At 45.7% G+C, this 12,675-nt stretch overlaps 1 protein-coding gene across 5 annotated transcripts in view; it reads left to right on the plus strand.

Annotated features, from left to right (window-relative positions):
• The window catches only part of PIGN (phosphatidylinositol glycan anchor biosynthesis class N), a 160,175-nt gene that overhangs the window by 7,698 nt on the left and 139,802 nt on the right, over positions 1 to 12,675 (plus strand). For all 5 annotated transcript variants that reach the window (XM_075921393.2, XM_075921390.2, XM_075921392.2 and 2 more), the window contains exon 2: positions 9,063 to 9,322. In XM_075921393.2, coding sequence (XP_075777508.2) covers positions 9,096 to 9,322 — 227 coding nt within the window. In that variant the 5' untranslated portion in view covers positions 9,063 to 9,095. The remainder of the gene's footprint in view (positions 1 to 9,062; positions 9,323 to 12,675) is intronic.

Below are 12,675 nucleotides of genomic sequence, written 5' to 3' on the forward strand. Positions count from 1 at the left end.
TCAGCTCTGTTGTCCAGGAATATCCATGGTCATGCTGGACCATGAATGGGGCTGGAACAGAGTGTCCTGGTTAAGGGTGGTACAACTTTATGAATACCTGACTGAAATGCCCAGTAACATATTTAAAATGTGAGGGGCTTTGTGTTCTAGGTTGTCTGATATGGCCCATTTGAGACAGCAAAGCTGCTTTGGCTAGGTGACTTCCATGCTTTTGCAATTCTATAAATGCTCTGTATCTTTTATCAGTTTTGGAGAATCTTTGTCCTGTTGTGAGGCTAGAATGTAGATAAGGGTCTCTGGGCTAGTTCCCTTTGGATTAATATATAGAGCTATACCTGTCTCATAGAGTTGGAAGGGACCTTGAAAGGTCATTGAGTCCAGTCCCTTACTTTCACAGCAAGACCAAGTACCATCCCTGACAGATTTGTCCCAGATCCCCAAATGGTCCCCCTCAAGGGTTGAACTCATAACCCTGGGTTTAGCAGGCTAATTCTCAAGCCACTGAGTTATCCCTCACCCCACGCAGCAGCCTTAATTGTGTGCATATTGAGGCAGTGTCTAATATGATAGATTCATGTTTTCCAAGTTGTAAGTGGGTATCACCTAAGAGTGAGGTGCTTGATTTAATCAGGATGCCATAATGTAGTCTTCAACTCTTTATGTAATCCTTCCCTCTCAAGGGCAGTACCCATACATTTTCATACCCTCAAAATTGTCTATCTTTAACATTATTCTCATCCATATGAGTAAGAGATCTGCAGCTCCTGTCCCATAAGGAACCTCTTTTCAGTGTTGACAGCAGGAATTGAAGAAAAGCTAGGTTGTTGTCGTTATAAGTGAGTTATAGAAATTCAGGAATTTCCAAGATGTAAGACATCTCTGATATTTCATGACTTACAAGGTGGGAGGTCTGATAATCATATTTATCCCTTGAAGATTTGCATAGGAGTTAGTGTTGCAAGGTTATCCTGATGATCAGAGTGATATTAAACAGCATATTCAATTCTCTGTGAGCTTTTAGCCTCAGGTTTAGCTGTGCATTGCTGAACCACATTTACAATTTAAAACAGTTGTCATTTGTTATTGTAATGTACAAAGTACTCAATGAAAATGTTGAGCATAAAATAATTTAAAGCAGATGGTCTGAGTCACAAGAGCATATTTAAATGTAAAAGCAAGTGGAAATACTATATTTGCAGTTTCATTGTGTGATAAACTGCTGTGTAATGTGCCTCAATTCAAAAAAGAAAATCAGGCTCTGAAAAGGACAGAAAAAGGGGCTTGATCACAATCTCAATACTATTCATAGTGTAATTCTGAATTGTGGTAAGATGACAAATTTAATATATTTAGGTTTTGCATACAGATCCTAGAGAAGGTTAATTTGAGGTTGGTGGGTAAGTAAGGGTATGTCTACACTACCACCCTAGTTCGAACTAGGGTGGTAATGTAGTCAACCGGAGTTGCAAATGAAGCCCGGGATTTGAATTTCCCAGGCTTCATTTGCATGTTGCCGGGCGCCGCCATTTTTAAATGACCTCTAGTTTGGACTCCGTGCCCCACAGCTACACGCGGCACGAACTAGGTGGAACGAGGAGTAACGGTAGTTTGGAATAGGAAGCCTAGTCTGAACTACCTAGTTCATGCCATGTGTAGCCGCGGGGCACGGAGTCCGAACTAGCGGACATTTAAAAATGGCGGCGCCCGGCAACATGCAAATGAAGCCCGGGAAATTCAAATCCCGGGCTTCATTTGCAACACCGGTTGACTACATTACCACCCTAGTTCGAACTAGGGTAGTAGTGTAGACATACCCTAAGTTTTCAGTCATATACATTCAGTGTTACATGGTAAAGTATATGCCTATTGACAGTAATGTTAAGTCAATGAATTGCATTTTTGAATAGTATGAAATTTTGATGTCTAAGTTACCACAAGAAGCAGCATGCTGGATTTGAGAACCAATTTAGTGCTTAAGCGTATAAGTAATGTCCCAGTGCCATGTAAAATTCCATCCTCTCTGCACTATAGTGTGTCACTCCCTCCCTCTGCTTCTACCTAGGTGTATTAGATCTTTTTTGTATGTGGACAAATTGTACAGCTACTCTTTGACAGTCTAAATTAAATATTATGTAATTGTGTTTAGCTGAAAAAGTATCTGTCATCCCAGAAAAATAGCAAACAGTCTTGCCAATTTTGTTTTGCTCCTTAAGACACTCACCAAGGCCATTGATATTTATTGAAAATGCATTTCAAATAGATCCTCTTAATTTTACACAACAGGCATAGAATGCTCAGCAGAGCATGCACCTTCCAAAAGAGATGACTAAAGTATTCTGCTCTTTGTCTTGACATTTTATTACCTTTTTAAAAATATCCTTTCACTAAGATAGCATTCATATTACTGGTGTTTGGTGTATGTCACTTCATATTTGAAAACAGAAAGTAGAACATATTACATTATTTTTTCAAAAGACTTGTATTGTACTATTTTTAAATTGGTCAAAAACAGCATCCCTAATATTCTGAGATCAAAATTTTGAAGAACTACCTTAAATGTTGATGGCTTTGAGGAAACTAGATCTGCATTTACGTACTTCTAGTTTTACCCTTAATCTTAAAGAACCTGATTCAGCACAAAGCTATGGACATACCTTCAGTAACAGGCAGACCATTTTACAGAGGAAATGTTAGCCTGTAGCTCAAGCCAAAAAAGGGAAGAGAGAATATGTTCCTGTCAGCAAGTTATGGAACTGCCTGTAATGAGGAGAATTTATGCAAATAAGATGATTGCCACCACTTATTGGACTCTGTCCCTCTCCTAGGGTGGCAGTTTTGCAGTGGCAGGGTAGTGAAGCTACCTCCCCAAGAGAGGTGGGCAAGGGCTGACCAATGGGGAGGAGGCTTTGCAGCCGCAGCCTTCTCCCAGGGAGCATGGTGGCCCTGCTCTCGGGAAGGCTTTGCTGTGGGCTCTGCAGTAAACAGCTAAGATTTTTAATGCTTACCCTATTACGTAATGTTTAACATCCCTCCTAGAGGGAAAGGGGCCTCTTCCGTTCCCAGTTGCCAGTGTAGGTGGTATAGTGGTGGAACCAACTGAGAACGCTGAAAAAGTTCCCTCGTCTTCCCATGCTCTGTTCTGGAGAAGTAATACATTTGTCTGGTAAAAGCCCTTTTTTCTTCTTTAGAGACCTTAGGAGTAGGGTTGTGCAATGGTGACAGCATCTGCCTCTCCTGAGTGGCCCCCTCCCTCCCCTTCTAGCCAATATGTGCCTGCAATCACTGTTTTTTTACAGTGGGGCAGCACCCACCTCTTGCAGGGGTCCTCTGTATGGGTGGGTATAAGATGTTTCACTTTCAGTTCTTACAGTGGGGTGGCACCTGTCTCTCTCTCAAGTGCCCCTGTGGCCAATAGTTGTTCAGTGGATCTTTAGTGACTCTGGCCCCAGTTGGCTCCTCCAACAGCTCTTTTGTTTGGCTACCTGAAAGACTTCTCCTCTGCTCTTTTCTGGGGTGGGGTGAAGCAAGATTTCCAGTGGCGGCTTCTGGATCTAGTCCACCTTGGCATAGGTTGTTACCTAACTCCACAACTGGCTGTTATGTGGACATGACACTGGGTGATGGTCCACCCCAACCCTTTGCATCACACCATTGTCTATGCCTTACAGATAGAAGTTGGGTGGGTGAGGGTTTGGATTCTAAATGTGGTCTTGAGTACCAGACCTCTCTTGAGGTTGCAAGGTGCCTTTTCTCCTTTGGAATGTGTGAGCCCTCCCCCAAACCAAACTACTGGGTTCTAAATAAGAATGGGGGTTATTAGGAAGGGAGAGAGAATGGATTAAAACCAAAAAGAAAAGGGTGAGTTACTAAACCACGTAAGATTAAGTAAGCTCGGATTGCTTATTCACATGTTACTCTCCCTCTTAACTGAGGAATCTGAGCACTAGGGAAGATGCAATAGCATCTGATTAACGTAACCTCTGCACTGATTATGTGTATTTAAACACATCAGTTTTAATCCTATAAAGTTAGGGGTTGGGAGGTGGGAAGAGTTTAATTAGTCAAGTGAAATAATACCCTATGCACAAATTGATGTTTTGTTGATTGTTTGTCTGTGCTTTAATGTGCTAACTGACTAACTAACTGCCCATCTTTAGTTAACTTGTCTTCTCATTCTGGTGTCTCTGTATAGACAAGCATATAAGACTATGGGGTTTAAATTTGTCACCCTGCCCCTCAGGTTACCAATAATTAAATCTGTCTGGCCCCCATTCTCCACCCCTCCATTACTGCACATTTGGCTCAGCAGAGGAGCTTCGGGCTGAATTGGGGATGGGGGTGAGGTGGGAGCTGGGGACCTTAGCTGTCCCAGCTGGCCAGGGTATAGACAGTTTTGGGAAGGCAATGCCTTTCTTTGTCTTAGGGATATTAAATTTAGGTTAATCAGCTAACTGCATAATTGATACAATTTGCATTGACTATTCGATTAGTTGATATGGGCTCCTCCATCTTTGAAGTGTAGCAACAGCCCTGGGACTGTTGCTACACGTCAAAGGTGAAAGCGCTGCGGGGAGCATGGGTCCCTTGAGGGACTCAAGCAGTTGCATGCTGGCCCTGTGCTCCCTGTGGTGTTTCAAAGTGTGAGCACTGCAAGGAACCCAGGGTCAGCTGCAGAGACCCCAGCTGACCCCGGGCTGCACATGGTGTTTCAAAGTGACAGCACCGCCTCCAGTCCAGGGTCTGGCCCCGGGCTCTACATGGCACTGCCACTTTTAAGCACCCCCTCCTTCTTCGCTCTTGCTACCTTGTTCTGATAGAGGCAGCAGGGGGTGGGGGAACGGGGGCGGTGAGAGGGTGGGGAAGCGACTAGTTGACTAGAGTGTCAACTATCCAATAAACAAATGCTTATCAGATGGTTGACTAGTTGTTCACATCTCTACCTTGCCTCCATTACCGCCTTCCCCCAACGTCTCCCCCACTTAGTTGTCTCTTGATAATGAGCCATTAGTTCTGTGTCTGGCTTTACTGTTGTTCTTGATGGGCTGGTAATAGACTTTCCCTAGCGTGAACACATTAATAACTCTGTAGTCAACATTCCTAATTTCAGATACAGAAATGGGACAGACATGCAAATGGGAAAGTCATGTTCAGGGACTATACCTTACAAGGAATATTTTTCATAAAGCATTTTCCAGTTATGCATGTTCATATTCATAAGTATTTCTATCAAGTATTTGGATAGCTCTGTGACAGTGCCCACCTTGCAAGGTCTTAAACCCTGGGTTCCAGATCGAGCCTAAATGTAGCAAACTCAGAAATAAATGTTTTGGTATATCACACATATAGTTAAGCATAGGTGTTTCCTTTTAAATATTCTAGTACCAAGATCAGCATTTTAAAAAAAACAAACAAAGAAACAAACAAACAAAAAAACCCTATATTTCTAAGGCCGGGTTTACATTTAGAAGTGATTACAAATTATGTGAAACATTTTTGGAAGGTGGTTTTTTTTTTCTAATCTGGAATTTCCCAGCTCATGGGCTATTTTTAATATGTTTATCTTTTCTTTTGTGTATCTAAATGAAGTCATATACTATGGTGGATAGAGCACTTGATTGTATTTCATAAAAATGTCAATAGTCTGGGACAGGCTAATAATGGTTCCCAGAGAGGCAAGTCTCCTCATTCAGGCCTTGATTCAAAGTCCATCAAAGTCCATTAAAGTCATTAGGTATTGATCAATATAACTTAGGCAAATGAATGGCAGGCTGCAACCTAATTGTGTCTGCACGATACTATGAGCAAGGCCGAAAAACCCACTGGACCTCAGTCAATTTGGCACAACAGGGAGAAAGTCCTTCCTGATCCCAGAACAATTGATCTAACTTGTAGCATACTGACAATGCAGAGCAATTAAGGTACGCTAGCACTGAAGCTGGAAGTAACATTTTCAGTGTGTGTGTGTTTACCTTAGATAACTTTGATAGAGCCACTATGTTAAAAAGAAGTGCAGTTGTTGCAGGACAGGCAGCAGAATGGATACCTCTTGAGATGGTGGATGCTCTCTTGGGCTGCTAGCCCCCCCGTTGCAGCCACACTTCAGTTTAGTGTACAGGCAGTCCCCGACTTACGTGGATCCGACTTACGTCGGATCCCTAGATACGAACGGGGTGAGGCAACTCCCGCACATGCGCAGCAGCATTCCCGGGGCTCGCTCACCTGGGGTCCTAGGATCCTCCTCCTCCTCGGGCCAGCTCCGACTGGGGTCCCGCAGAGCTGCTGGGCAGAGGAAAAGTGCCTCCCCCCACCCGCTGCCCCCCCCACCCCCTGCCAGCAACAGGCTGCCCCCTCCCCTGAGCAACAGGCTGCCGAACAGACAAAAGCAGCCTCTCTGCCCCTCCTCCCCTCTATATATGCCGGGCTCCCGGAGTGCAGCAGCGTCCCCGGGGCTCGCTCACCTGGGTCCTAGAATCCACCTTCTCCTCCTCTTCGGCCGGCTCCAACTGGCTTCTGCCTGCAGCAGCTGGCCACAGGGACAGGGATCCCGCAGAGCTGCCGGGCAGAGGAAAAGTGCCTCCCCACGCCCGCTGCCCCCCCCCCGCGGCCTCGCATCCTGCACACCTCTCCCCTCTCCCCCTGCCAGCAACAGGCTGCCCCCTCCCCTGAGCAACAGGCACAGCTAAGGATGTTAAAGACTAGTTGACTATCTGGTAAGCAAATGCTAATTGGATAGTTAGTCAACTAGTCGATTCCTTCCTCTCTTCCTAAGCACCGCTTAGCTGTGTGGTGCTGCCCCTTCGAAACGCCAAGGCGGTGTTTCAAAGCGGCAGGGGTCACCTAACCCTGGGCCTGCGTGGCATTTCAAAACGACAGCACAACATGGAGCCCGGTGGTAGCACTCCACGAGAGCACTTCTGCTTTGAAATGCGCAAGCACCCCCGCTGGGGATTCTTGTACATTTCAAAGCTGGCACACCCACGTACAGCCTGGAGTCAGCAGGACTTCCTGTTGGAGCTCTTGTACATTTTGAAGGAGGAATGCAAAAGTGCCTGTTGAGTAGTTGATGGAAATTCCATTGACTACTTGACTAGTAAATTAACTGCAATTTAACATCCTTAGGTACAGCTGTGGGCACCCACATGGCCCTACAATATGCCAACATCTTAAGAATTCTACAGGGATTTCAACAACTTGCACACCACCAACTGTACCCTGGATCAGTCCACACAAGAGATCCACGTCCTTGACACTACAGTACAATTGAAATGATGGCCACATTTCCACTACCTTATATTGGAAACCTACTGACAGTTATATTTATCTACATGCCTCTAGCTTCCATCAAAGACACATTTTCCAATGAACTGTTTACAGCCAGGCCCTAAGATAGAACCAGATTTTCTCCAATCACACAGACAGAGACAAACACCCACAGGATCTCTATCAAGCATTCTTAAAACTTAAATACCCATTCATGGAAGTGAAAAGACAGATTGACAGAGCCAGGTGACTACTCAGGCATCAGCTTCTTCAGGATAGGCCCAACAAACAAAACAGACACTATGGTCATCACATACAGCCCCCAACTGAAACCCCTTTAGCACATCATTAACAATTTACAGACTAGCCTGGAAAACGATCCCTCACTCTCACAGGCCTTGAGGGATAGGTTAGTCCTTGCCTACAGATAGCTCCCTAACCTGGAAAAAAAAAATCTTTCCAGCAACCATGTAGCACACCTCAAACATATTCATACAGGAACCTACCCCTGCAGTCAGCTCTGTGAGTGCCAACTCTGTTCACACATATATACAAGCATCATTATCACAGGACCATCATCAGGGGTTCATACAGCTGCACATCCACTAATATGATCTGTGCCATCAAGTGTCAGCAATGTCCCTCTGCCATGTATATGGCCAAACTGGACAGTCTGACAAAGGGTTAATGGACACAAATCAGATATTCAAAACAGTAACACACAGAAACCTGTTGGGGGAACATTTTTAATTTGCCTGGGTGTTCACTAATGGATCTGTAAATGACTATACTCTTGCAAAGCAATTTAAAAAACCACCTGGAGAGAGAGAAGCTGCACAACTTGCCTTCATTTGAAAACTTGACCCCTTTAATCAAGGTTTGAATGAAGACAAACTGGATTGGCTGCTACATTCCACACCCTGTTGAGCTAAGTATGAAAAGCTAAGTATTGGGCATTTACTGCCCACTCATTTAGCATGGACACTAATGGACAAGTTTGTTTTTCCTTTTCTTTCCCTCTTCATCCCCGCTTTTTCTGCTATTTATTTGTACCTCTGGACTCCTGGCTCCATTTATCTCAAGAAGTGGGTTGTGCCCATGAAAGCTCATGATACTATCTACATTGTTAGTCTAAGGTGCAGGACCATTAGTTGTTTGTTCAAAGATGAATTAGCATTATTAGTCCAATTGTACTGGTAATTGCAACATTATGTTTAAGTGTAACAGTTAACAATAATTAATCTGCTAAAGAGACTGATAAATATTTGTTGTAGAGATCTTTTGTTTTTTCTAAACTATAATTCCCTCACAGAAGTCATCATGTTCAAACAAACAACCAATAGAGGGCAGTATATTCTTATATACATATGTAGCATCTGATCCTACTGTCACTGTAGAAAATGGAAAGGCCCAAAATGAATAGAATGGGAATTGGCTTGGATTGGCACTTTCATAAATAATTGGAACTCAAACTTCAGACCATGAACAAATTTCCAAGATTAGTAACTATATGAAAATCATGAAGGAATAGTAACTAGCAGTTTTGACTTTGGGACAGTAACTCTTCTCTATCTGTTGAGGAAAAGGCACTATTTCAAATTAAGATTGTTTTAATGATCTGTAACTCAAAAACAGTTTTGAAACTTTTTTTGTCTTCAGAGTACATAGCAATTTTCAGGCCAGAATCACTGAGAGAGAAGAGAAGTAGCGATTTGTAATGAAAAATGGTTGCATCTCTAACTATGAAGAGGCTTTTCTGTTTGACCAACTAAACTAATTTCCTATATTTTTTTCCCTTTCAGTGTTGATCTTTGCTTTAGGAACCATCTGTCACCATGAATATGCTGATCTTCATAATTGCTGGTCTCCTTGTGCATTGTGTGTTCTTGGCCTCCATTTTTGACATTTACTTCACTTCTCCTTTGGTTCATGGCATGACTCCTCAGCGTACTCCATTGCCACCACCTGCGAAGCGACTAGTGCTTTTTGTTGCTGATGGTTTGCGGGCAGATGCGCTGTATGAATTAGAGGATAATGGTACTTCTCAAGCACCTTTCCTTAGGTAAGTGTCTCTGATAACACTTTGTTCCTAAAAATTGTAGGTCATGGTGCAAGTTAACCATTAAACATTTTACAAAAGTGCCTCCTTTAAGGGAGAAGAGAACCAGACTCGTAATAGTGTTCGTTCATACCCAGGTCCTCAGTTTACATAGTAGAGCAGCATGTTGCAGAATTATAGTCTACAAAAGTAAATAAAAATTCAACCATTAGGATTGTAAACTATTAAAACATGAACTGAGTTTAAATTGATGTAGTTTCATGTCACTTACTGGAAGCACCTGATTCCCTACCTTTCTAAGCTGGGCAGAGCTTCTCCTTTGGATGATGGAAGCGTTTTCTTCAAATTCCTGTATTTCTGTGCAAGATTCCTATAACTACCAAAATAGGGGTTCCTTCTGTGACACCTTCAAGAATAGTGATGATTAATGTGAGAGAAACACAGGCTTCTCAGTGCTGTGAGCTGCAGTGGATGCCATCTCTCAGACCCTACAATCCTCACTAGGGGCTGTATTGGGACTCATAGCTAGTAGTACAACAATTTGTGGGCTCCTAGCCTGTCTGAAGCCTGTCTCTTCCTCCTTCACTAGCTCAGTAATAGGAGGAAAATTTTGAAGAGCAAGAGGCCAGAGCAGATAAGAAGGCTGTGCTGTTAACTAGTATTTCCTTATCTTACCCAGTTAAGGCTCTTAGCCTCCTCCACTTCTATGGCCAATGACTTCAAACAATTTCAGGAGCTAATGAAATGTGTTGCAGACTCATTGCAGATCCTTCTCTAGAGGAGCTTCCAGAGTTGCAGCACAAGCTCTTAGACATTTTGTATGTGACACCTACTTTGAGTATCTGAGGCCCTCTTGGATTCTGCCAAGACCATGTAGCAGACCCTTTTAATTGGGATTGCCAACTGTTTAATCTCACAAACCAAACATCCTTGCTCCCACTTCCTGAAGCCACATCCCTTCCCATCCCTTCTCCGAGTCCCTGTCTCACTCCATCCCTTGTTGCTCGCTTTCCTCCACCCTCATTCAGTTTCACCGGGCTGGGACAGAGGGTCGGGAGCAGGAGAGTGGTGCTGGGGCCTATGGTTCAGACTGTGAGAGGGTGCCCTGGGCTGAGCCTGGCCAGGAAGTTGGGGCATAAGAAGGGGTGCAGGTTCTGGGAGGGGGTTTGGATACAGGAGGTGGTCAGGGCTGGGAGAGAAGATTAGAGAGGTGAGGAGTATGGGCTCCATATGAGCGGTATGTACCTTAGGTGACTCCTGTTTGGTGGCACAGTGGAGTTAAGGCAGGCTTCCTGCCTGCCATAGCCCTATGCCACTCATGGAAGTGACCCATGCAAGCCCCTGTCTGCAGGCACTGCCCCCACAGCTCCCACTGGCTGCAGTTCCTGGCCAGTGAGAGCTGTGGAGGTGGCACTTGGGGCAGGGACAGTGTGTGGAACCCTCCAGGGACTGCAGGGCCATGCCAGCCACTTCTGGGAGTGGTGTGGAGCCTTAGCCCTACTGTGCCACTGAATTTTAATGGTCTAAAATCTCCTGGTTTGGCTTCAGTAGCCTCTGGGAAAGAGCCCAATTCCAGGAGACTCCTAGTGAAACCAGGAGGGTTGGCAATAGAGTTGTCCACTTTCTAATTGCACAAAAACAAACTCCCCAAAACCTTCCCAGCCCTGCTACTGCCCACCCCTTTTTTGAGGCTCTGTTACCGTGCACTGCAGCCCCTCTCCCTCCATTGCTTGCTCTTCCCCATCCTCATTCAAGTTTAACTGGCCACTGGAGTAGGGAGTTGGGGTGATATCCAGCTGGGGATACAAGATCTGGGGTATGACTGGAGATGAGGGATGCAGGAGTGGGTTGAGAGTGGGAGAAAGGGGTTGAGATGTGAGATGGGGCTCTGGGAGGCAGTTTGGATGTGAGAGGAGGATGTAGACAGGTAACTGGTAAACTGGTTACTCAATGAGCATCACCTTTACCAAGTGATGCTTACTGGGTATTGGTAACTGATTCCCTGGGAACAGCTCCCTGCATGTGGCCTGAAATTGGCAGAGGACTGCTCCAGCCCTGGCAGCCAGGGATATGCTGGTTGCTTCCAGGAGCAGCATGGAGCCAGGGAAGCCATGCCTGAGCCCTGCTGCACAGCTGACCAGACTTGTAACAGCTCATTCAGCAATGCTGACTGGAACTGCCTAGGTCTGTCTTCAGAAACTGGATGCCTGGCAAACCTAGTTGGCAACTCTACTGCTGATGGTATTACCCTCATGTAAACATGTCATTAAAATTAGTGTATCCCAGCCAATCACTGTGAAATTTTATTTTCACGTCCTTCTATCTCCGTAGTTGTTGAAGCAGTATATGGATGTGACAGACATTTAATCTACCCAGCACGATAAGGGTAACTTCTTCTCCCCCCTCTTCCCCCCCCCCCAAAAAAAAACCTTTGCAAACAGTTCCAGGCCATAATAGCAGAAAGTTAGTTTCTGACTAGAACCTCATTACAGGTCTTCCTAGGTGCGACTGACACTGCAGTGCACTCCATCTCCATGGTAGTCAGTGTACATTGGGTATCCTTGCTCCAGCCCTGTGAATTCACTTAGGAAACACCGAAATACTGTCTAGAACGGGGGTGGCGAACACACGCTCTCATGCCACATGTGATTCTTTGCTCAAAGAAATGCAGCTCTTAGGGTTATGGCTTGTTTGGAGCCACGTGCCTGGACTGCTCACGGCTGCTCTGCACACGTGCCCCAGTTCCTGGAGGAAAAAGCATGTGGCGGCGGCTCCAGTGAGATCCAGGGATTGCGTGGCGGTGGGAGGGAGGAGAGCTGGGGATGCCTGGCTCTGTGGCAGTGGAATAGCTCGGAGGGGGGCGGGAGGGGCAGTTGACCTCAGTCACCACAGTAGGGGGCACTGGGCTGAGGTGGGAGCGCACAGACTCACCCGGCGAGCCCAGCACCAGTGGGCCACTTGCTCCCTGCAGACAAGACACCAAGGCAGGACCAGGTGGTGGGAGTGGGCACTTCAAAGGCCTGGCCCGGGAGCCCAGTGCCACCCCGCTGCACAGTTCAGCGTCTGGACTGGACAGGACTGCAGGCAGGAGCTGGCTGAGCAGAGGCCAGATCTTGCCCCCAGCCTGGGTTCCAAGGGGTGAAGAACAGGGCAGGAGCTGACCAGCTGCTGCTCCACATAGTGCTCCCAGCAGGCTCCTTGTGCCCCTCTGTCAGGTATCTGGTTTGGGACAGGAAGGCAAGTCCATGTGCCACAAAAAGCCGAGGGCCCCCAAGCCCCACCACACAGCCCGGGCACCAGCTGCCGTCCCCAGCCCATTATGTCCAGGCACTGCCCTCGCCACTCCTTGGAGCAGG

The sequence above is a fragment of the Pelodiscus sinensis genome, chromosome 2 (genome assembly GCF_052426305.1).
Source record: "Pelodiscus sinensis isolate ZL-2025 chromosome 2, ASM5242630v1, whole genome shotgun sequence".
NCBI lineage: Eukaryota > Metazoa > Chordata > Testudines > Trionychidae > Pelodiscus > Pelodiscus sinensis.